This window comes from Sorex araneus, chromosome 6 (genome assembly GCF_027595985.1).
Source record: "Sorex araneus isolate mSorAra2 chromosome 6, mSorAra2.pri, whole genome shotgun sequence".
Taxonomy (NCBI): Eukaryota; Metazoa; Chordata; class Mammalia; order Eulipotyphla; family Soricidae; genus Sorex; species Sorex araneus.
In genome coordinates this window covers 21,945,094-21,970,019 of record NC_073307.1, presented here as the reverse complement: position 1 = coordinate 21,970,019, position 24,926 = coordinate 21,945,094, and the positions used below count along the sequence as shown (strand labels likewise).

At 50.3% G+C, this 24,926-nt stretch overlaps 3 protein-coding genes across 5 annotated transcripts in view; 1 reads left to right on the top strand and 2 right to left on the bottom strand.

Moving 5' to 3' along the window:
• The window catches only part of DNAJC18 (DnaJ heat shock protein family (Hsp40) member C18), a 30,138-nt gene extending 26,149 nt beyond the window's left edge, over positions 1-3,989 (bottom strand). The window contains exons 1-2 of the mRNA XM_004609918.2: positions 3,858-3,989; positions 2,211-2,397 (exon numbers count right to left, since the gene is read on the bottom strand). Of these exons, the coding sequence (XP_004609975.2) occupies positions 2,211-2,397; positions 3,858-3,897 (227 nt within the window). The 5' untranslated portion in view covers positions 3,898-3,989. The remainder of the gene's footprint in view (positions 1-2,210; positions 2,398-3,857) is intronic.
• SMIM33 (small integral membrane protein 33) overlaps positions 3,134-24,926 on the top strand; it is a 34,668-nt gene continuing 12,875 nt past the window's right edge. For both annotated transcript variants that reach the window (XR_008630659.1, XR_008630658.1), the window contains exon 1: positions 3,134-3,490. The gene's annotated coding sequence lies outside the window, so the exon portion shown is untranslated. The remainder of the gene's footprint in view (positions 3,491-24,926) is intronic.
• Positions 9,864-23,896, bottom strand: ECSCR (endothelial cell surface expressed chemotaxis and apoptosis regulator). 2 transcript variants are annotated; one of them, XM_055141652.1, is made up of 10 exons: positions 23,597-23,896; positions 16,633-16,677; positions 15,621-15,671; positions 15,410-15,469; positions 14,855-14,992; positions 11,685-11,798; positions 11,089-11,187; positions 10,869-10,905; positions 10,368-10,464; positions 9,864-10,201 (listed from the first exon to the last, which is right to left on the bottom strand). In XM_055141652.1, exons 1-10 carry the CDS (start codon positions 23,655-23,657, stop codon positions 10,193-10,195), a joined length of 711 nt encoding a protein of 236 aa, XP_054997627.1. In that variant the 5' UTR covers positions 23,658-23,896; the 3' UTR covers positions 9,864-10,192. The 2 variants fall into 2 exon arrangements, with proteins under 2 accessions (XP_054997627.1, XP_054997626.1); XM_055141651.1 differs by having other exon boundaries at positions 14,855-14,989; positions 23,597-23,757.

Below are 24,926 nucleotides of genomic sequence, written 5' to 3'. Positions count from 1 at the left end.
TTAAGTTTCCTTCAAAGTATTGCTTTAGCTGTATACCATGTTTTGATATGTTTTTGATTCCTGGTATATTTGGCATATACAGAAAACTTCATATACTCATTTTCAGATTATTTTCTGATTTTCTTTTTTTCTTTTGGGTTACACCTGTGGTTCTCAGGGATCACTCCTAGCAGGCTCAAGGGACCATAGGTGTTGCCAGGGATCAAACCCAATGTCAGCTGCATGCAAGGCAAGTGTCCTCCCTGCTGTATTATCACTCTGACCCCTTCATTATTTCTTTTGTCAACCTACTTGTTACTTATAAATATGTTACTTAATTTTCACAGTTTTAAATTCCCAATTTCCTCCTATTATTTCAGAAAACATATGCTGTATGATTTTAATCCTAAATTTCTTTTTGTTTTAGACTATCAAAGTCTAAAATATTCATTTTCTAGCCTTCTACAGAAAATCCCACTGATCCTTATTTAAAGAATAACATCCCAGGGAACATCTGAATGAGTCATAAGACACTAGGGGGTAGAGGCTGGAGCAATAGTACAGCTGGTAGGATGTTTGCCTTGCACATGACTGACCCAGGTTTGATCCCCATCACTCCATTCCCAGAGTAACACCAGGAGTGATTCCTGAGCGCAGAGCCAGGAGTAACCCCTGAGCATCGCTGGGTGTGGCCCTCCCCCTCCAAAAAGACACCAGGAGGAATCATTACTTGGGGAATACTCTGAGTTCCTATAACAGAGACCCAAAATGTAGTGCTCTCACAAGGAACAATTGAGAGACAGGAAGGTCGGTCCAGGGTCAATAGGTAACTCTGATCCCTGAGTTCATTCAGGACTCCATGATGCCTTTGTCCTTAATTAAGAATTTGTCTTACACAACAATTTCCTATTGCAGACTGACATTGCAAACTGACGAAAAGGAAGAGTTGTTTTTCTTTTTCTTTTTTCTTTTATTTATTTGTTTATTTATTTGATTTTGGGCTAGATGTGGAGGTGCTCAGGGTATACTCCTGGCTCTGCACTCAGGAATCACTCTTGGTGGGATTTGGGGGACCATATACGGTACCAGAGATGCAACTGGGTCTGTTGTTTATAAGGCAAGAGCCCTTCTCTCCAGCCTCAAGGTTTTCTTTTCTTTTTTTTTTTTGCTTTTTGGATCACACCTGGCGATGCACAGGGGTTACTCCTGGCTCTGCACTCAGAAATTACTCCTGGCGGTGCTCAGGGGACCATATGGGATGCTGGGAATCGAACCCGGGTCGGCCACGTGCAAGGCAAACGCCCTACCCGCTGTGCTAAGGGTTTTCTTTTTTAAAACAAAATATGGATGGTAGTATTTTCTACTCACATATCCTATTGATGAGAACTTAAGTCTCTTGCTGCTTTAGAAGCAAAGAAGGCAAAGTACTTGGGCTGCAGCAACAATATAGTGGGCAGTGGGTAGTGCAAATGCCTTGCATGAGGCAAACCTGGGTTCAATCCCTGTCACCCCATATGGTCCCCCGAGCCCCACCAGGAGTGATTCTTGAGCACAGGGGCAAGAGTAAGACCTGGGCATAGTCAAGTGTGGCCCCCCAAAAAAAACAAAACAACAACAAAAAAGCAGACAAGGTACTGTGTTTCTATTTGGATATAGATATGCCTAAATGAAAGTGGAAATTTTATTGCTAACCCAAAGAAGAGAATTATTGTTATTGGGGGACAACCAGCAATCTGTCACAGTGACTCAGACAGTCACTGAATTCGTCCTGATCTTCGTTACTGAATGCTCAGTACATAGCAAACTGCTCAGTATTTATTTATTGAATTAATTAAAATGAGAAGGAAACCGGAGGCAAACTTTGGCCCAAGAGTGGAATTAAAGAAGAAATCCAAGACTTAAAATGGGAACTCTTCTTAAATTTCATGGCCAATCCTGTATTATTACATGTACGCTTGAGAAGATGTGTAATCAGTATTGTCAGGAGAATTCTGTATAGATATCTGTGGGGTTCTAGTTGAATTTTCCTGCCTTTCCTTTAGTAGAAAGACTATTTTCTACTATTCTATTTCCACCTAGCTTTGACCTTGAAGTCTCGAAGTTATTTTGCTTCAGTAATAATCACAACAATAACAATACTTATACAATTAATACTTATTCAGCACAAGGTCTGCAGGAGACACTCTAGACAGAAGGTGGTAAATAATTCATTTAATCCTTCACAGGCTCACCTTTGTACGCCGAGCAGCTGCTCCTCTGTGTAAGTGGCTGTACCCTCCCCCTGCCGGGTTTGACTCCACTCATTCTCAGATTTCTTTTCCTTTGGTGCCTTCATGCAGTTACAGCAACCACAGGGGTCATGATTTTCAGAAGATCTGTCTTCTGAGTATTTATTTCTTCTAATTGCATCAATGTACGCTGCAAAGTAATGGACCATTTATTAGGCCTCAGTCTGACCTGCAGTACAACTTTGCAAGCTGCCTCACTATCTGAGAGGTGCTTGTAGGAGGAGTGTGAAGGCCAGCCCACGTCACTCTATTAAGCATCCTCAGAGCTGAACAAACCTCTCCCCTGAGGATGCAATATGGAAAATAAGGAGGTTGGGGCTGGAGTGATAGTATGGCGGATAGTACACTTTGCCTTGCATGCAGCCAACTCAACTTCAATCTCCAGCATCCCATATGGTCTTCTGAGGGCTGCTGGAAGTGATTCCTAAGTGCAGAGCCAGGAGTAACCCCTGAGCATCGCTGGCTGTGGCCCCCAAAAACAATAAAATTAAATAGAGATGACTTCATTTCTTAAACATTAATAGATTATGCACAAGACACTTAGCTCAAGTAGGGTTAAGACCTACTCCTGGCCACAGGAGGGAATTAATTAACTGAAGGGAGTGAATTCAGTTAATTCGTAATACCAGCTTCTGTTGAAGAAGGCCAAATATTCATGTCCTATCTGGAGGATCTGAGAAAGGCTTTAAAAGCATCTTTCTTAACATCCGTTAGTGATGGCCCACTGTCACCTGTCTGTATTTCTTATTATGGCCTCTCCAGTGTCCTCTTTCACCATTTGCTTGCTCCTTTTCTCAGGGCCTTTGCACAGGCTTCTCCCCCTACCTGCAGTATTTTTCCTCTGCATCCCCCTGAGTAACTTCAAGGCATCCTTTACGTCCTATGTCACACTTTCTCCATGAAGCCTCTATTAACACCCAGGCTGTATGGAGTCAAACATCCGACCTTGCTGTGCAGGCCAGGACTTACTGGTTCTGCTTTGTGATTGGCTGTTTAGCTGTCAACCCCCCACCCTCACCCCAGCCCCTCCAATAGACTGAGGTTCGGTGAGCTCAGGGGGGTCCAAGCCTGTCAAATCTCTGCTGGAAGATTAGCATAAAACCGGGGTGGAAAAGCGGCATTAGATCAAGGCTGCGGCGAGTGTCTGGGAGTCGGGAGGAAAACGCCGCCCGCCCGAGAGGTCCTGATGTGGGCCACGCCGAGATCGCAGTTCAGGCGTCCGGGTAAGGCAGATGCAGGCACCCCCATCCCTCGGGTCCCACTCCCGCCCCCAGGGCGCGGGCTGGGTCTGGACCCTCCGGCCCGGGGCGGGGCACGGGCGGGGCGGGGCTGGGGGCTGCGAGGCAACAAGTTCTCCTAGTGTCACCGCTCGCCGCCGGGCCCCCTGCTGCCTGTGCTCCTGCCTTCCAGATCCCGGCGCCTCTCCCGGGAGAACCCCGGATCCGGACCCTGACTTGGGCGCAGCATCCTCTCGTAGGCCTTCATCCCACCTCAGGCCCGGGATCTCAGCTCTTAGAAGTCTCCAGGAGCACCGTCCCCAGGCGTCTCCCGGGGCCCGGCCTGTCCCACCCTCTGATCAGGTCCTGGTACCTTCTGTCCAGCGCTCCCCGCTGCCCAGAGTCGCTGCCATAGCGGTTCCCGGTCAGCAGGTCTGCGGAGCCTCCCCCGCGCCGGAGGCTGAAAGGGAAGGGGGCAAGAATTGTGGGGCATGCTGGTCATTGTAGTCCAAGCCGAAGACGCCGCTAGGCACTGGACTACAACTTCCGGCAGCCTCAGCGCGAGGGGCTGTCAGAGAAGCGGTGATGAAAGGCAGGCAGGCGACCCTGGCCAGCGGAATATGTTGGTACTGCAAACGTGGGCAACCGCGATTGTGCGTTTTTTCCCCAAACAGATCTTTGGAGTGGGACTAGTGGTTTCAGCTCCACCCAGCACTAGGAGCATTCAAGGAGAGTCAGTGAAAACCAACCTGGAGGGCTAGAGACAGAGTACAGCGGGTAAGGCACTTGCCTTGCACGCAGCAAGTTCGATCCCTGGGGCCCCATATCGCTCCCCACCCCGTCCAGCATTCAGGGATCAGGAGTGATCCCTGAACGCAGAGCCAGAAGTGGCCCAGAAACCAAAAAAGAAAAAGAAAACCAGCGTCATAAATAGTTTGCATTCTGTGCACTATTTTTCACTCTTGGGATGTCATTTTATTTTATTTTTATTTGCTTTTTGGGTCACACCCGGCGTTGCACAGGGGTTACTCCTGGCTCATGCACTCAGGAATTACTCCTGGTGGTGCTCAGGGGACCATATGGGATGCTGGGAATCGAACCTTGGTCGGCCGCGTGCAAGGCAAACGCCCTACCCGCTGTGCTATCACTCCAGCCCTTTGATATCATTTTAAAAGTATGCTAATATCTGTTCTGTGCTCTGTTGTATACTAGATCCTGGTGATTGAGAGATGGGGCTAGGCACTGCTGAACCCAAGCCTGGGAACATAGCTCCAAAAAGACCTCTTCAACTTTAGGTCAATTGTTTGGGTTACTGAACAGTTGGGGCTGGATGAAATAGATATAGCCTCAGTGGGTGCGGTGCCAACCGGTCCTGCAGTTGTGGCCCTGGGTTTTATGAGCACCAGGGCACTCAGAGACTGGGTGTAGAAGTCACTTGTGCTCTAGTATTGCTGCCTGATGATCAAAGGTAAGAAGGAAATTTGGGTTTTGGAGGCTTAAATAGACTAGAAGATGGATAGAGGAAGGTGGGGGACACGTTAGAGTTCAGAAGCTAAGGTCTAAAGTGATAACTCGCTAACAATGGGGAATGCCAGAGCCAGGGAGGGGAAATTGGGTTGAGAATGAGGTAATAGAAATTATTGAGCTATGTAGTAGCAGAATCCAGGTTCCATAAAGCTAAGTAAAGCTGGGGCCTTTTAGAGATGGCCTGCCAGATCATAGCCTTTATGTCATCCTCTAAAACCTCACGTCCCTCTTCTAAACAGCTCATTTACTACAGGTAAGGAAAAAAAAGAAAAATGGTGGCGCTGGAGAGCTAGTACAGAGGAAAGGTTACATGCTTTCCTTGCATGCAGCCGATCTGGATTCAAACCCCTGCATCACATAGGGTTTCCTGACCTCCGCCAGAAGTGACCCCTGAGCACAGAGCCAGGAGGAGGCTCTGAGTACTACCAGGTGTGGCCCCCCAAATAAAATTTTTAAATGGCCTGAGCTTTGTAACCTTCTCAGATATTGCCAGGCAAACCTACCCTTCAGCTTATGTATACCTCAGTTAACACCTCTGGATGAATTTTTATGTGACTGCATTACCAGGACTAACATGAACTCCCAACCTCAACATTCAGAACACTTCTGTGCTAGATTTTTCTTAAGTGCACCAGCCACTCAACAACAATTCTCACTGTAAGGACTGGGGGTGTATAGCTCAGTGGCAAAGTACATACTTCACATGTATTAGTTAGGCTTTAGTTTTGATCTGGGTATCCCTCCCTCCCTTGAAACTATTCCCACCTTTAAATTCAATCTTTCTGTTTTGTGAAAGAGGAAGTTGTGGGATGAGAGGATTCAAGATAGGGGTGCCAAGGGGAACAACCAGCAGGAAGAGATAAGAAAGGACATCCATAAACTCAAGAGTGAGCAGAGCCTACAGTATTTTCAGCATATTCAAATAGAATTGAGTGGTACTAGTACTAGTCTGTTTTTGGGAAACTGTGCAAGAACTGGACTGGAGTGATAGGACAGCGGGTAGGGTGTTTGCCTTGCATGCAGCTGACCCAGGTTTGATTCCTCCGTCCCTCTTGGAGAGCCCGGCAAGCTACCAAGAGTATCCCGTCTGCACATCAGAGCCTGGAAAGCTACCCGTGGTGTATATCCGATATGCCAAAAACAGTAACAACAAGTCTCACAATGGAGACATTACTGGTGCCCACTCCAACAAATAGATGAACAACAGATGACAGTGCTACAGTGTGACATTGCAAGGATTACTTCAGTTGTTGAAATATATTGCTTACAGACACTCTTTTTTTTTGTTTTTGTTTTTTGTTTGTTTGGTTGATTGATTTCTGGATCACACCCAGGGATGCTTAGGGCTTACTCCTGGCTCTGTGCTCAGGGATCATTCCTGGCGTGCTCTGGGTGCTCACAGGACCATATGGAATGCCAGGATCAAATCCATGTAGGCTGAGTGCAAGACAAGTGCCTTATCTACTGTACTATAATTCTGGCCCCAGTCTCAGATTTCTATCAGCATTCTTTACTTCTCAAAATTGCCCTGGACTGAATTATTGGTGGTGCTAGATGCTTTTTCCGTGTGCCCTATATTATGGAGATGTCACCCATCCAGCCCTGGAAGAGATTGTGAGTAAATGAGTCCATCCCCTGTCCAACAGAACGTGTGCTGGATTGTTGGATGGGGGGTAGAGGGGGGGAGAGGGGAGAGGACACACTACAGCAGCTCCAATCCCGCCACCTGTTCCTGCTTTGGGGCCAGAAAGTCCGGAGTTAGAGTGGGGAGGAAGTTGTCCTGTAAATGGCCACCATCCTGTTGTCTAGACATCAAGGAAGAGATATGGTCTCAGGGAAGCGGCAGGGACTGCAGAAGGCTGCAATCAGATTTCCTGCCAGCCATGGGGTCTTGCATTTGGATAAGTAGAAGGAGCCTCCAGCAGAGCCCCTGTCTAATATAGATTATCAAGAGAGCAGAAGTCAGCCTTAAGTGAATTCATTCTATACCCCTTCCCAACAAAAGATATTTAACAACAGAAAAATCAATCTGGTTAATGCATTGTAATGTCATGTAAATACCAGTTCCCCCCACCTCCACACTTATAAATACCTTATGGCTAACAGCTCATATTTGCAGGACATTGTCCAGACTCAGAGAGAAGTTTGTGGCTTTATAATGGAAATGTCAACTGAGTTACCTAAAATGAAACCCATGTCCTTGACCTGATTAGTCCAATGTGATAAGCAGCGGAACTAGGTGCTCATGGCAGCAGGAAGAACAATAACAACTGAAACAGAATCCAGCACTTCTAGGTATTGTTAGGTCACCTGGAGAGTTCTATTACCATTTTGTTACTAGCTGACTCCTAAGCCCTGTGTGTTTTACAGTGTGGTTTAAATCAACATTCTTTAATTATTTCATTTCTGCAGAGGGTACCTATCCTGCATATCAATTAGGGGGCTGGCAGTTAGAACCTTAGTGGCAAGTCAGGGACTTTCAACCTTTCTATACCTGCAGATCCACTCTGCTCCATGAACTGGTGTTTGAAGACCACTGGTTTAAACAAAAGCGATCTAGGGGCCAGGGATGTGGTTTAGCAGGAGAGTACTTGCCTTGAGTGTGTAAGGCCTTGGGTTCAATTCCTGGCACCACCGAAAAAGAAGAAAAAAATTAAACCTATCTAAATTATCATTTTTTTCCACTATGGGTGCCTGGAATCAAACCCAGGACCTATTAGATACAAGCACACGCTTTACCACTGAGCTGTAGCCCTCCCTTTACCTGGATTACTTTTTTAAATAATCTTTTTAATGAATCACTGAGATATACCCTTACAAAGCTGTTCATGATTGGATTTCAGTCATGCAGTCTGAATTACTTTTCAGAATGCTAATTGTTGTTATGGGTTGGGTGCTCCAGAAAACAGGCTCTGAGATTTGCATGCAAAATATTCTTGCTGAGGGCTCCTGGAAGCAGTTAACTGTGAGGAGGAAGGGAAGTGCGGTCAGGAAGTAAAAATGGACACGGAAGATCCAGGTCTTCATCCTCTTCCCATCCCCATTAGCCACCTCTCAGCCCTCAGCAGTCAATCCTCCCAACATCTGAGGGAACAAATGCCTAGAGTCTAAGTGGGATAAGGGTCCAAGTACCCCACACTGTCTAGTATTATTATTTTCCTTCACAGTTTTTAATTCCATTTTATCTCTCAAGTAACCTCAGAGGTCTACTTGTGTTCTAAACTACCAGTCAACAGATACCTTGATTTCACCACATAATTATTGCATCCTGTTCCCCCCAACAGCCTCAACCAAAAATTGGTTGATAATCTTTCACTGCGTAATTGTTGTATGGTCTAATTCTATTTGTCACGCCTCTTAATAGGTAGACAGAACAGCAATGTATGCACTAGGGGCAAATGAATGAGCATTTGTCTTCTCGTGCACTTGGAGCCATGAGCCTAGAATTCTCAGCACACTTGGGGCTGGAGCGATAGTAGGGCAGGTAGGGCATTTGCTTTGCATGCGGCCAACCCGGGTTCAATTCCCAGCATCCCATAGGGTCCCCCAAGCACCACCAGGAGTAATTCCTGAGTGCAAAGCCAGGAGTAATCCCTGTGCATCACTGGGTGTGATCCCCCTCCAGAAAAAAAAAAATTAGAGTTCTCAGCACATGCACATCATTGATATATATCTGAAAACTTCCTAGTGTGTTGGTTTGCAGCGCTGCGGTGCTGATGCTATTGGCACTCAACCCAGTAAAGTGCTGTAGGTGCCAAGGATGCTGGTGGGGAGGTGAAGGTGCCTTGTAAGTCATGTGATATCACAAGACTATTATCCTCCCAAGCCAGCTGAACCATATAGTTCACCAGCCAGTGATTCAGTAATGGGCAAAGATTTTCTTTCTGATTATGGGTTAGTATAAAAACTATTCTGTGGGCTTTGAACCGAAAGTGTTGACTTGGACTATTCAGTTTTAAGGTCTAGTCATGAGTATTCAATGCATGTGAACCTTGCATCAAAAACTAGTTTAGTGGGGCTGGAGCGATAGCACAGCGGGTAGGGCGTTTGCCTTGCACGCGGCCGACCCGGGTTCGAATCCCAGCATCCCATATGGTCCCCTGAGCACCGCCAGGGGTGATTCCTGAGTGCATGAGCCAGGAGTGACCCCTGTGCATTGCCGGGTGTGACCCAAAAAGCAAAAAAAAAAAACTAGTTTAGTAATACATACTTTTAAATGCCAGCATAGTTTTTTTTTTAAAAATCAAATAATGACTGCACCCCACTTTTATTTTGGAAAAAAATACAGATTTTATTTTGGCATAAAATCTGTAATGATTATGCACTGAAATCCAGCAATGTGGCAGTACTTAAAGGACTGGAATGCATGCTTTGTATGTGAGAGCTCTGGGTTTGATTTCTGGTACCTCATGGTTTCTGAGAACCCCTGGAATATATGTCCTGCCTCAAAAAAATAAATTAATAAAATTAAGTCAAACACTTCACACACTATACTCAGATGATTTCTTCATTGATTTTCTCCAGCCAAGATTCATTTTCATTCTAGTGTTGTGGGAGAGATATCTATTATTATGAAAACAGAGAACTGTGTGAGAGAGATAGCTCAACGGGCTAGAGCACTTGTTTTGCATGCGGAAGGCCTGGGTTCAACCCCCAGCACCACATGGTCTCCCAAGCACTGCTAGAATTAACAATTAGTTTTCTCCACCTCTCAGGTTTCTCAGAGAGAAACCCACAGGGGCAGAAACTTGTATACGTGATTTGCAAAAAAATATATATATATCAAAACTATTAGAATACTCTTGTAGGAAATGCACCTGGGCACAGAAACCAAGAACAAATTAGACAGCACTCTAGAAACTCATTTTAATGCAAAGGAGAAAGGACAAATCCACTTTGTCATTTTCCTTGCTCTTGCTTGGCTTTGCTCTTGCTTTCCGGTGCCTTCCAGCAGGGAGAGGAGCAGGCTGTATTTCTAGAATGACTGTCCACACCGGAACAAGTCTCTCATGTTGATAGCTTGCTCCTAGATGGGGAGGAACTGCAGAATCCTTCAGAACTGGGAGTGAGTGTAGGAACAACAAAATAATTTAGATGTGGTCCAGTGTCTGCCAATTCCCCTGCACTCCTTCTCACAGTCATGGGACAGCAGCCTTGTGTTCAAAGCACCCCTGGTGGCCTTTAAAGAACCTGTGAAATCAATCCAGGGTAAGGAAGAGAACTTCTTGGGAGTGGAGAGATAGGGAAGAGACGAGGAAGAGCCTGGGTCCTTGGAAGACCCTCCTTTCTGGCTAAGAAAGTAGGGGCAGAGGGCAGCAAGGGAGAGACAGGGAAGGAGGCGGCCGGAGAACTTCACCTTCTCCGCGGAGAGTCCTCCCACGCTGTTGTTCATGTTGATATTCTTCATGGAGAGGAGGGTGATGCTGTCTTTCTCTGCATTGGCTGTGGAGCAGCTGAGGTAAGAAGGGAAGGGCAGTCCATTAGGAAGAGAAGGAGCAAGGAGGGTAATGGGAGGACTTGGCACAGATAAATACCCCGTGAACTTAGAGGGAATGTCTTCTTTTTAAAGGGTATATTAGAATTGGAATTCCTCTACTTTTCCTGAAGGGAGGATGGGAAGGATGGAAGGGGGATGAAGAGTCTGCTCCACTTCTGGTCACCTGATTAGGTGACCTTGCCCACCCCTAGCACTGGCCCCAGTGGGGGCTGTCAGGATTTTGCATGTGTATGTATGTGAGAGAGAGAGACAGACAGACAGACACAGAGAGACAGAAACAGAGAGAGACAGACAGACAGACACAGACAGAGAGACACAGAGAGAGAGAAGATTCATCCCTTACACCTCTGATGGTCTTACCTTTCAGACAGCCCTGAGCTCCCTGGCTTCCGGGCATCTGTAAAATCCAAGAGTGGAGTTGAAAGTCTCAGCCTGAACCCAGAAACTCACCCAACGGCCCCTCCCACCTCACCCAGCGGCACTTACGTGCCCCCTCTTCCCTCACCCTCGGTTTGAATCTAACTCTGAGTCCCCCAGAAAAGGGCAGCAGTGTGATGAGCCCAGAGTGGTGAGGATGTACCTTCAGGCTCCTTATTCTTCCGACACTTGAACCTCAGGCTGACCACACTGACCAGGACGATCACCACCACCACCAGGATGGCAATGAAGCTGATGACACCTGAAGCAGGAGCAGGAGGGGTGAGGGGGGCAGAAGAGGGGACAGGCCGTGGAGGGGGCAATCGCAGCCAAACCTCATCCCAGCTAAGAGTGACAGACAGGCTCTTAGAACAAAGTAACTTCCCCTCTTGACTGGCCCAGTGAGCCCGTTGCTCCTGGCTAGATCCTCACCTCAGCCCCGGTCCATCCTCCCAGAATCTAATGGAACCCAGAGGGCCAAGAAGAGTTGAAAGGTGGCAGGGATTGACGGGTCGGGGGGACTTTATAATGAAGGAGGGGTTCATGCCCGATGATGCTCAGGGATTCCTCCTGGCTCTGCTCTGAGGAATCACTCCTGATGGTGCTCGGGGACCATATGCAAGGCAAGCGCCTTCCCCACTAGACTACCACCTCAGCCCTTGGGTCTCTTTCATCAGCCTGGAACCAACAGCTGGGACTTGAATTTGTGTTCCCAGACCATGTCACCTGAGCCTGGCACGTCCTCTCTCACACTCTCACCAAATGCAGCCACAGTAAGCACCGTTTCTGAGGTCGGGCTGGGCAGGACGGCCATGTCTTCGCTTGTCCGTAGGCTGGTGGTAACTGATCTGGGAGTGACCCCTTGAGAAGTGTCTGAAATGAAATGGATGGACACAGGGAAGGACTGAGGAGCTTCTCGGGGAGCCACTGGCCCTGCTTACCTCCCCAGACAGGAAAGGGGCCACAGGTACCCTGACAGTGACTGCATTCCTACCCTAGCCCCCAGAACTGTGAGTTGATGGGAATTAGGATGCTTCCCCCATCCTGCTCTGCCTGGCAGCCCTGGTGGAGGGAGGGGTGCTGGGGGACGGGGCAGCAGCGGGCAAGACAGAGTCTATCTGTGCTTTGCCAGGGCTGAAGCATGAGAAAAGTGCAGCGGCTCTTTGTTCCCAAGCGTGGATCTAACAGGCTCCCTGATGATGCAGGGACACTATAAATGCCGCAGTTGGGGCTGGAGCAATAGTACAGCAGGTAAGGCATTTGCCTTGCACACGGCTGACCTGGATTTGATCCCCGGAACCCCATATGGTCCCCCATGCACCACCAGAAGTAATTCCTGAGTGCAGAGTTAGGAGTAACTCCTGAGCACTGTCGGGTGTGACCCCAAAAGCCAAATAAATAAACAAAAGTGCCATGGCCCCCAAATCTGGGAGCGTCCAGAGTCAAGGGTCGGAGAGAAGGGCAGAGATCTGGGCAGTGTCAGATCATCATGGGGATCCCTGAGCCCGTGGCACTGGCAAACACCCTCCCGGCTCCTCTCTCAGATGTGGGGGGCCAGGCTGCCTTGCCGGAGACGCACGTGCCCTTCCCGCCCTCTCTGACCTCCTGCCGCCCACCATCACTTTGAGTTTGCCTAGGAGTTCCTTTCCCCTGTGCCTTTATTTGGCCCCAGTCCGGGTTTCTTTTTGTGTGGGGAGCTCCCACATAGTGCTCAGGAGGTTGGATTCTCCGTGATTCTCAACCAACCAGGCTAGTGAGCCATTGCAGGGCCAGAGATCAGGTGCCGCCAGGCCTGGAAGGACTGGAGCTGTAGCTGCATTCAGGGGTCTTCAGGGACCATGTGGCACTGGGAGTCAAATCAGGTCGGCTGCAAGCAAGCCTGTTCCTAAATTCCTATGCTACTTGTCCCTTCTCTTTTTATTTTACTTTTTGGTTTTGGAGCCACAATTGGTGATGCCAGGGGCCATGCCTGGAGGTACTTGGGGGACCATAGTCAGTGCAGGAATTTCAAGACTCTGGCCCCATGAATATCTTCCTTCCCTCCCTCCCTCTCTCCCTCCCTCCCTCCCTCCCTCCCTCCCTCCCTCCCTCCCTCCCTCCCTCCTTCCTTCCTTCCTTCCTTCCTTCCTTCCTTCCTTCCTTCCTTCCTTCTTTGGGCCACTTCTGGTAATGGTCAGGAGTCACTCCTAGCAGTGGTCAGGAAATCATATGTAGTACTGGGAATGGGTTGGGTACATGTAAGGCAAGTGTTTTTTTAAAAAAATCCATTTTGGACAGAAACTGAGTGTTGGAAGTAGGCAAAGAGATATACCTAATAACAATTCAGTATCTATATTGTAAACCGTAAGTACCAAAGGGAAAGAGAGAGAGACAGACAGACAGACAGACTGACTGACTGACAGAGACAGAAAGAAAGAGACAGAGAGAGGAGAGAAGTGCCTGCCATAGAGGCTGGGGGGCTATGGTGCCAGAGGGAAACTGGGGACACATGTGTTGGGAAATGTACACTGGTGAAGGGACGTGTGTTGGGACATTATATGACTGAAACCTGATCATGAACAGCTTTGTAACTGTGTATCTGACTGTGATTTAATTAAAAATAAATAAAGTACACGCCAAAAAAAATTTTTTTTTAAATTTTGGGCTACCCCGGTGTGGCTCAGGGCTTAACTCTGAGGGATCTATGCTTTATGCTTATCTATGGCTTTATGCTCAGGGATCTCTCCTGGCAGGGCTGGGAGAACTATATTCCGTGCTGACCTGGATCAAACTCAGGTCAGCTACATGCAAGAGAATTGCCTCCCCCCTCCCCCTCTGCCCCTTCTCTCCAGCAACCTCCATTCTTTTAATTCAATTTCTTGTTTGTTCTGGGGCTGGAGTGATAGCACAGCGGGTAGGGCGTTTGCCTTGCACACAGTCAACCTGGGCTCGATTCCCAGCATCCCATATGGTCCCCCGAGCACTGCCAGGAGTAATTTCTGAGTGCATGAGCCAGGAGTAACCCCTGAGTATTGCCAGGTGTGACCCAAAAAGCAAAAAAAAAAAAAAATTCTTGTCTGTTTTGTCTTTGCTTTTGGTTACACCTGGCTGTGCTCAAGACTCACTCCTGGATTTGTGCTTAGGCCATAAGCAGTGCTGGGATGGCACCTGGGTTGACCACGTGCAAGGCAAGTACCTTACTGTCTCTCTGGCCCCAATTTTATTTCATTGCAAAATTTCCCCTACTGAGGGTCAGAGACAGTGGGACTGCGAGGATTATAGGCATCCCAGGGTTTGCTCTCAAAGCCTTAAGTGGTACCCAGGGCATTCTGAGCCACGGAGCTCAGAGGGTCTCCAGAGTCCCTCAGGGGGTCTTTAAAAGGCATCACTCCCTCTGCCTGACTGAGCCAATAACCCTTTTTTCCTTTTCATTTTTATTTTATTTTATTTTAATATAATATATTTATATATTTGGCTTTTGGGGTCACACCCGGCAATGCTCAGGGGTTGCTCCTGACTCTGCACTTAGGGATTACTCCTGGCACGCTCAGGGGACCATATGGGATGCCGGGTTGGCCACATGCAAGTCAAACACCCTACCCACTGTAAACACCCTACCCGCTGCACTACTGCTCCAGCCCCTCTCCCTCTTTTTAATAGGAACCCCGCAGCAGTGCTCGGAGGCCCTGAGGCTGCCCTGGGTGACTCCCAACCCAGGTGGACCTGAGTTTACCGCTCAGGTTTGTATTCTGGGGCCACCAGAACCAGACCCAGCCCGCTCAGGGGCCACCAGTGCTGCAGACCGCTCCCGTTTCCTCCCACCATACGCGCTGCTGACCTGCATTTCGACCCTGAGGCCTCTCCTGGCCGGGCAGAGTGTGAGTCTCTGAGAGAGGAAGAAGGCGTCCCCGCCCCCCGCGCCCCAACAAGACCCAGACCTGAGGACTCACCCAGTGCTGGTGTGTGCCTCTGTGGCTGGGTCTGAGTGACAGTCAGCAAGGACAAGGTGGGACCGTCCACGGTGCTTGACCACGGAGCCTCAGCTTTGCTGGATGTCGTGAGCAGCTGCGGGTTCCTCCCGGAGGCTGCTGTGGACGAGGGAACAGGCGAGGTCTGCTCAGACACAGTCGGGGAGGGTGCGGCCAGTCCTGGTCCTCCTGTCCCCTTCCCCTACTCCTGTCCAGCGCGTAATGAACCATCCTGTCTCCCCCTGACCTGGCTCTTACCTGCATCTCGGTGGTTCCTCAGGTCTGCTTCAGAGGACACTCACTCGGGGCTGCTTCCCAGGGCCCTATCTAACGTGTGTCCACCCGCCCACCCCCAACCTGCTCCTGCTTCTGCCCAACCCTGACATCCCCCCTGCTCTGTGCTCGCCTTCATGAGGCTCTGTCTACCTGAATGTACCCCACCCCCATCGGGACCCTCACTCAAAACAGAAACAGCGTCTGGCCCCGCTCCCCGCTGGGACCTCTCTGGTGGCAGGTGTCCTATGAGTACCAGAGTACCTGGGGTCGCAGTGCTGGCCAGGGGCCTTGGGCTGGCAGGCTCTGAGGAGGAGCTGACTCCTGCAAGGCAGAGAGGCAGGGGCGTGCTGGAGCTGGGGCAAGGGAGGTGACACCAAGCTCCCACCCCCACCAGGGTCCCCTTGGGCTCCAAGGAGGTCTGAAGGGATGGGCAGCCTGTAGGGCTTGTCCCCGGGATTACAGCCATACTCACCTGCGTTGGTGGAAGTTGACTCTAAGGTCAAACTGGAATTGCCGAGGCTTCCTGAAACAGACCCACGTGGGCTAAGGACCTGCTGTCTTCTTTCATTCGCTCATTCTCTCTGCGCACCCCCTCACCTTTGGGGGCTATACCCACATGGTTTTATTCATTTATTTATTTTGCTTTTTGGGTCACACCTGGTGATGCACAGGGGCTACTCCTGGCTCTGCACTCAGGAATTACTCCTGGCAGTGCTCAGGGGACCATATGGGATGCTAGGAATCGAACCCAGGTCTGCCGTGTGCAAAGCAAATGCCCTACCCACTCTGCTACATGGTTTTATACCCGACACAGGAAAGGGGAAAACAGTTTCACACTAGTGATCCACCCAAGGGTAGAGGGCCAGTGACCTGCTATGTCTAGATTAGCGCCCGGGAATCTAGGTTCCTAACTAATTGAATTCCCTCAGGGCTTATTCCTGGCTCTGCACTCAGGGGTCATTCCTGGTGGGAGAGCAGATGTGGTGCTGGAACAGAACTGGGCTGGCCGCGTGCATGCCTTCCCCGCTGCACTCTCTCTCGGCCCCAGCCCGTTCTTCCCCCCTTACAGTTGGTGTCTTTTCCCCAGCCCTGATTTCCACTCCAATTTTTTTTTTTTTTTTTTTGCTTTTTGGGTCACACCCGGCGATGCACAGGGGTTACTCCTGCTCTGCACTCAGGAATTACCCCTGGCGGTGCTCAGGGGACCATATGGGATGCTGGGTTTCGAACTTGGGTCAGCCGCGTGCAAGGCAAATGCCCTACCCGCTGTGCTATCCTCCAGCCCCCTCCACTCCAATTATTTTACTCTCTCTTCTTTCAATTAAATGGAGCCAGGCTGCACAAAATGCCCAGGAGATTAACTTCCTCAGGTTCTGGCCTCGCTGTCGTGGAAGTCAGATCCATACAGACCCAGACCCTCTCTCACCCTTCCGAAACGAAATCCCAGGCCTAGATGTGGATTTAACCCTTGAGCTTGATCTTACCCTGAGAGCTGGATGGCTGCACCGTGGTGGGCTGGGAGCTGAGGCCTGCAAGACAGAGCAAACCACATGGAGTCTCCTGAGGGGTGCAGAGCCTGTACAAGAACCTGGGCCTTCGGGCTTTCCCGGGCCCGTGCTAGAAGGTACACACCCTGGGCAGCGAGCAGAAGCCCCAGCTCACAGTCCTGGCTTCTGCAGAGAATCCGAAGCACCATCGCCACCACCTCATACTCCACAATGTCATTTTCTGTCTTAAATCTCACAAGGGTTGTTTGTTATGTTTTGTTTCACTTGGCTTGGTTTGGGGGTCACACCCGGCAGTGCTCACAGGTTACTCCTGGCTTTGCTCTCACTCTGGGGGTGCTTGGGAGATTCATAGCTGGTGCCAGGCATTAAACTGGGTTCAGTCATATAAACAAGTGCCTTAATCCCTGTACTATCTCTCGGGCCCTCCACATTGTTTTAGACCCAACACAGGGCAGGGGAAGGTTGTTACACACTAGTGACCCATCTGAGGGTAAGGGGGCCAGTGTTCTGCCTCGTCTAGACCAGTGCCTGGGGAATCTAGGTTCTTAGGTAAATGAACCTCCTATACAGTCGCAGGGCCATGCATTTTAATTTCTTTTTTTGTATGGAGCACACCCAGCAGAAATGGGGACTACTATCAGTGCCATGCTTAGGTGACCCCTGGGGACCTTGCAGTGCTGGGGACTTATCCTGGACCTCCCAGGTCCAAAGCCTGCACTCAGCCTCTTGAGCCATCTCGCCGGCCTGGGCCATCTGTTTGCCACTGTGAATACTTTCATCCAGGCTGGGTTCCACAGGAAGGCACAGGAAGATGTGGCAGTCAGGGAGCATTAGGGAGCAGGGGTGCAATCTGAGCCTCCACATTCTTGAAACCACGTGGTGCAGGGGATGGAAGCCTAGTGTCTCACGTGCAAGCACATGGCCTTGCACATGTGTTTCTGCCCTCTGCATGAGCTCCCTGGCCCGGAATGCACATCGGAGTAAACAAAGGCGGCGGGAAGCTCTAGAATAAGCAAACCGGTGTATTCTCAGAGGCACAGACCACTTCAGAAGCGGTGGCTGTTGGCCCAGCCCAGAGAAGTGTCAGGGAGCAGAGCCAGGGCCCCTGCCCGCTCGTTGTGGATGTGTTTGTGTCCCTGTGTATGCGTTTCCCGCGGCCTGTGTGGGACCTGAAAGGTCAGCTTCTGTTTGCTCATTTTCCAGAATGAAATCATTCTTGAAACCTGTGAACAATGTGAAAGGAAAACAAGGCGGGGAAGTGGAACCGCCCAGCTGGGTTCCCGTCCCTGCACTGGGCTGGAGCAGCGGCCCGGCCGCATCATCAGGGAAGCGCAGGCGGCGTGGGGCCTGGTGCCGCCCAGCCTGGGGCAGCCTGCTGTCTGTTTATTTTCCTTAGCTCAGGCCTTCCTCCACAGCGATCACTTGGATAGTGTGGAATTAATTGTTTCCAAGCAGAGCTTGTATAGGATCTGTTAGGATTTTCCTTTTTCCTTTTCTCCGTTGTTCTGGGGAGTCAAACCCCAGGACTCATGCATACAAGACAAGTGTTCTACTGCTGAGTCACATCCAGGTCACGGCCGGATTTTTCTAGGTGGGCATCTCTGATGGTCTCAGTCCCTCCTTAGAGGTGGGGTGTATGGGATCCAGAGGTGGGTTAATAGTTGCAGGTGCTCCTGGCTTGAGTACTTTTGCCCTCTGGGAAGATGCTGAAAAACACCTTGTTCTATTTTGGGGACCCACCTCAGTGGTGCTCAAGGCCTACTCCTGGCTCTGCGCTTAAAGATCACTCCTGGCTACATTGTAGTCGAAGGCCATGTGGGGGAAGGGAGTTGCGGGCTGAATGAGGGCTAGAGACTGAGCACAGCGGCCACTCAACACCTTTATTGCAAACCACAACAGCTAATTAGAGAGAGAAAACAGAAGGGAATGCTTTGCCACAGTGGCAGGGTGGGGTGGGGGGGAGATGGGATTGGGGAGGGTGGGAGGGACACTGGGTTTACGGGTGGTGGAGAATGGGCACTGGTGAAGGGATGGGTTCCCAAACTTTGTATGAGGGAAGTATAAGCACAAAAGTGTATAAATCTGTAACTGTACCCTCACGGTGATTCTCTAATTAAAAATAAATACATTTAAAAAAAAAAAAAAAAGATCACTCCTGGTGAGGCTCAGGAGACCACAGGTATTTCTGGGGAGTGAACCCAGGTCAGATGCATGCAGGGCAAGCACCTTCCCCACAGTACTAACTCTGCACCTCCTGGGGAATCCTTTCCGGCTAAAGCACACCCTCAGAAAACATGATCAGGGAGGCCAGAGAGATAGTGCGGCAGGTCTGGCACTTCCCTTGCACATGGCCAACACACATTCAATCTCTGTTATCCCAGATGGTCCCCCAAGCACCGATAGTAATTCTTGAGTGCAGAGCCAGGAGTAACTTCTTAGTCTGATTGGTTATGGCTCCAAAATAAGAAAGGAAGGAAGGAAGGAAGGAAGGAAGGAAGGAAGGAAGGAAGGAAGGAAGGAAGGAAGGAAGGAAGGAAGGAAGGAAGGAAGGAAGGAAGGAAGGAAGGAAGGAAGGAAGGAAGGAGGGAGGGGGGAGGATTAAAGAAAATGTGATCTGTTATTAATCTATCATACTTTTGGGACTAGAATATAACTTCCATTTTTAGGGGCTAGAGATGTCGCACAGTGGGTAAGGCTCTTGCCTCACTCACTGCTGATCTGGATTCTATCCCTGAAACTTCATATGATGCTCCAACTATGCCAGGAATGATCCCTGAGCACAGAAACAGGAGTAAACCCTGAACACCTCCAGGTGTGACCCAGAAACATAAATAAATAAGTAAATAAATAGAGTTGGTCATTGGCGGGCCCTGCACCTCACTGTCCTCCCAGGTCCTTCTATATACTGAGCAAACACCCTGGAAGGAGTTCCAACACCAGACTCTGGACCGCCTCCCCTGTGGAAACGATCAGGGGAGGGACTTAGCATCTCCAGGCCAGGGGGTTTCCAAGCTCTGGGCACACAGACACTTGAAAAAATTTTGGTGATGGGAGTTTTTATTTTTTCTTTCTGGTTTTGGGGCCAGACACAGTGATGCTCAAGGATTACTCCTGGGTCCTGCACTCAGGAATTACTCCTGGCAGTGCTCGAGAGACCACATGGAATGCTAGGGATCAAACCAGGGGTTGGTCGGCCAGGTGCAAGGCAAAAGCCCTACCTGCTGTACTACTGCTCCTGCCCAAGTGACGGGAATTTTCCATCTGCCAAATCTCCCTCTCTCCATCTCTACCTGCTTCATGCTTTTGATCTCTCCTCCTGCTCATCCCCTGACTCCCTCAGCAGTATTATTTAGAAGTCAGGATCGTAGATTCTGGAGTTTGACCGGCTTAAGATCAAGTTCTGATCCTGTCACTTACTCTCTAACCCAGGCATCTGTTTCTTTTCTTTCAAATGAAATTGTCGGGGGCCAGAGAAATAGTACAGCAAGTAAGGTGCTTGCCTTGCATGCAGCCAACCTGGGTTCGACTCACGGCATCCCATATGGTTCCCTGAGTACTGCCAGGAGTGATTCTTGAGTGCAGAGCAAGGAATAATTCCTGCGAATCGCCGAGTATCACTGTATCACTGTCATCCATTGCTCATTGATTTGCTCAAGCAGGCACCAGTAATGTCTCCATTGTGAGACTTGTTGTTACTGTTTTTGGCATATTGAATATGCCACGGGTAGCTTGTCAGCCTCTGCCATGCGGATGAGATACTCTCGGCAGCTTGCCAGGCTCTCCAAGAGGGATGGAGGAATTGAACCCGGGTCAGCCGCGTGCAAGGCAAACATCCTACTGCTACAGCCTAGTATGGCTGAGAGAATTGCCGAGTATGGACCAAAAATCAAAACAAAAAAAAATTGCAATTGTGGGGGCACAGGGATAGTACAATGGGTAAGGTGCTTCCCTTGCATGCAGCCTACTCAGGTTTGATCCCTGCTACCACATATGGTCCCCTGAATACCACCAGGAGTGATCCCTGAGCACAGAGCCAGGAATAAGCCCTGAGCATCTCCAGGTATGGCCCCAAACCAAAACTTAATAAATAAATAAATGCTGTTATGCGAGGATGGTATAGAGAGATAGTTACATAAACTAGAGCGTATGCTTCACGTGCAGAAGGACAAGAACGATCCTTGGCACCACGTGGTCTCTTTAACACCACTAAGAACAGTGCCTGAATATAGAGCAGGGAATAAATGAAAACTAGGGGGCCTGAGTGATAGGTAGTACAGTGGGTACATTTGCCTTGCACATGGCACACCCAGGCCCAGTCCCTGACACTCTGTATGGACCCCTGGGCCCTTCCAAGGAGACATCCGTGAGCTCAGAGTCAGGAGGAATCCCTGAACACCACCAAGTCTGGCCCCAAAACAAATGCAATTGAGGGATTCAGGGTGATAATTCAGTGGACTGTGTGTATACTTTGCTACGTGGGAGACCAAAGTAAATCCCAAGTACTCATGACCCCCTGAGCACAGAGCCAGGAGCAGTCCTTGAGCACTGCCAGGTATGGCCCCCAACAGAAACTAAACAAATAAAGTGCAATGGGGGGCTGGAGAGACACAGATTAAAGGGCTGAGCTCATGGTTTGCATGTAGGAGACCTGGGTTTGATTCCCAGCATGCCATGGTCCTCCCAGCACTTTTAGAAGTGACCTCCAAGCACAGAGCCAAGAGTAGCCCTAAGCAATTACAGGTGTGTACCAAAATCTAAAATTAAATAAGTTAAATAAATAAAGGGCTTATGACACAGCAGGTAGGGTGCTTTCCTTACACAGAGTTGACTCAGATTTAATCCCCTGAGCACTATCAGATGTGGCCCCCCAAAACCAAAAAACAAAATAAAATGCAGCTGGGGGCTGGAGCTGTAGCTTAAGTGGTAGAACAACACATGCCTAACAAGTTAGTGATCCGGGCTTAATCCTTAACATTGAGTGTGAGCCTCATAACAATAAAGCAAAAATGTCATAAGTTAAATTAAGTGCAATTATTAAATAAATTAAGCATATTTCCTATACCTCTAGTAACTGGTTATGAGGATAAGAAACTAGATAGCACATGGGGTATGGTCTCATGAACCCACCAGGAATGATCCCTTAGCGCAGTCATGAGTAACCCCTGAGCACCACTGGGTTGGCCCATTCCTCCCCTCAAAAAAGAAGGAAACTACATTTAGAGGTTAGCAAAATAGTACAGTGGTGCTTGCCCTGCATTTGACTGACCCTAGTTTGATCCCTAGCACTGCATATGGTCCCTTGAGCACTGCCAAGGGTCACTCCCGTGCACAGAGCCAGGAATGGCTCTTGAACACTACCAGGTGTGATCCCTGAGTGCAGAGCCAGTAGTAAACTCTGAGTACCAGCAAACGTGGCCTCAAGCCCCTCCATCACCACCCCCAAAAGAAACTGTATGTAAAGGACTTAGTACAGTGTCTGACCACATGTGTGTGCTTTAAAGACTAGACGTTTTTATTTGAGCCCCATTCTCTCCCATCCTCTTGGTCCCGGGTTTGTCCTGTTTCTGTAGCCTCAATCAACTCACTTCACAGGCCTGAGAACCCTCAAAAAGATTCCTCAGTCACCAGAGAGGGAGACAGCAGGTGTCTGCGCTCTCTCCAGGGCAGGTAGAGAAAGTCAGGGTGAGAGGGGTTAGGGTGGTTTTCCAAGGGCGCACCTGCACCTGCTTGGGGCAGGCCAACAGGTAGGGGGCTGGAAGAAGCAGAGCCTGGGAAAGGGGTCTCACCTGTTAGCGTCGCCCACCCACCTCAACTTACAACCCGGATCCCAGCCCCAGAGCGAATGTCAGGGGTGTGAGGTCAGCCCGTGGCCTTTGGAACAGTGTGCCTCAGGAGGCAGATGTCCTGCTGCTCGCCTCCCCACTATTCCCGCAGAAAGGACCCTCCAGCCACCCCGTTCTAGCACTCTCATACTCCTGTCGCAGTTCTGAGCACAGTTCCCGAAGAATCTTCCACAGGGGACTCATGCGGGCGAGGCGGGGGTGGGGATTAGATGCCCAAGGGGAAGTTGCTGGCCTGTGACTCAGAACCTCCTGGATTTCTCATGATTCCCAGCAACTGCTCCTTAATGAGAAGCCCCCCAGGAGCCGCTTCATGGGCATCATCTGGGAAGAGCCCCACTGACGGAGGCTGTTTCCGGAGGGCACCTTCCCTGAGCCCTTGGCTGAGGGTGCTGTGACCCTCCTCTTCAGCATTTAGTTCTTTGTATCTAACCTGAGTCCTTTCAGCTGTGAGCTGAACTGAACATCAGTCAACGTGAGGAACTCCTGACAGTGCTCTGTCACTCCTCGGATAAGTGAAGAAAATAATAGTGGGGGCCGGAGAGATAGCACAGGGGTGAAAGGACGGCTGGCTCAACCCCTGGCACCGCAATGGTCTCCTGAGCCCACCAGGAAGGACCTCTGAGCACAGATCCAGGAGTAGGCCCTGATCACTGCTGGGTGTGGCCGCCCCCAAGGGTTGGCCACACACACACACACACACACACGCACACACACATACACAAGAACGCCCACCAAGCACAAGGGGTCAACACTTTTATACTAAAACAGCGGACAGAGTGACCGGCCATCTACCTAGCACCCAGGCTGGAGTGTGAGCTGGGGCACCCCAGCACCCCCGGGCAGTCTCTCCCGAGACCATCACTCCACACATGTCCCGAACCCAGTCTCTGTCGGGACCTCAGATCGCCAGAAGGCTTGAACCATCCCTGGCTTGGCCCCTGACTGGTAATGGCCACCTCCCAATCCCACTGGTTCCCTTCGCAGAAAGATCCTGGAATTTCCCTAGGCACAGCCCGGATGGCCAGCTCAAGGGGTCTGAGTCCAGGGCCGGGACAGGTACCCGGCGCGTCAGCGGGCGAGTGGCCAGTGCCTCTTACCTGGGAGGAGGAGGAAGCCCAGGATCACCCCGCACAGCCGCGTGGCCCCAATGGTGCCCATGTCAGCTGGGTGGGAGGCGGGCAGGCAGCTGCCGGGCTCTGTCCATAGTGCAGAAGAGAGAGGGAGTGCAGGGGCGGGGGGAGGGGGCGGCGCTCCGGGAGCTTCCTGCCAAAGAATAGAAGGAAACAGATTGGGACTAGCTCCAGGGGCCCTGCTCGGCCCTGCAGCAGCAGCGAGGATGTGAGGCTGGAGCGCTGCGCCCAGGGCTCTGCGTGCGCAAAGCCGGCCTGCCCACCTGGCCCCGCGCCCCCCGTTTCTCCAGGGCCAGAGGGTCCCAGCACACACACCCGGAGGGTTCCTGGCCACACGGCCATCCTTGACCCCCAGCCCCACCCCCCCACCCCCCGCGCAGACTGGGCACTCCTCTGCCTCTCCCGTGACTGAGCCCCACAGTCCCGCCCCGCTGTGCGCACAGAATTCACAGTCCCTCCCCTCTGGGCTCTCAGTGCCGATGGACGATGGACGGGGCAGCTCCCAGCGAGGCCTCACAGACATTGCTCTGATTCACAGGAAACCCAGAGGGCCACATTCCTAGCGCCCCCCTCTCTGGCCCTTCTCTCCCAGGTGCTCCGTATGCTGTCACCTTAACGTCCCCCCAACATAAATCCCAGGGTTCCCAGTTTAGGACTTTGGGGGTGAGGAGGGTGAGGTACACCCAACAGTGCTCAGGAGTAACCCCTGGCAGGGCTGGGGGGATCAAATGTGGTGCTGGGGATTGGAGAAGGGGTCTGCAGCATGAAAGGCAAGTGCCTCACCCCTGTACTATCACTCTGGCCCAGTAGTGTTACTTTTGTCAATAATAGTGATTTTGTAAAAAAGTATTTTAGTAAAAATAATACTTTCCTAATTGGGTCCCTGGCACTCGACTCTGTATCTGATATATAGCATGATCCCAGAACCATACTTAATGAGCTAAACTCAGAAAAGATTGGAAGGCAGGGGCAGGAGAGATAGCACAGTGGGTAGGGCACTTACTTTGTACACAATCAACGTGGGTTCAATCTTTAGCACCATGTTTGGTCCCCTGAGCCCTGCCAGGATGATTCCTGAACACAGAGCCAGCAGTAAGCCCTGAGCACCGCCAAGTGAGCCTCCCCACCACAAATAAAAAAAAAAAAAAGAAATCCCAACAAAGGCCCAAAAAGACAGAAGAGAGTTTAAGGCCTTGCACATGGCCAAATCTGGTTTGATCCCTGGCACCACACTTTATCCCCCTCCCCCCACCTCTGCTGGGTACAACCCTGGAAGGTCCCAGTGATGCCCAGCACT

What these genes read in the sequence shown, in the direction of transcription:
- ECSCR (XM_055141652.1), bottom strand. Translation starts at nt 23,657, where the DNA reads ATGGGCACCATTGGGGCCACGCGGCTGTGCGGGGTGATCCTGGGCTTC. An exon ending in GTCAACTTCCACCAACGCAG is followed by an intron (nt 15,470 to 15,620) that starts GTGAGTATGGCT and finishes TCTGCCTTGCAG; the next exon opens with GAGTCAGCTCCTCCTCAGAG. An exon ending in GCTTACTGTGGCTGCATTTG is followed by an intron (nt 11,188 to 11,684) that starts GTGAGAGTGTGA and finishes CTCCTGCTTCAG; the next exon opens with GTGTCATCAGCTTCATTGCC.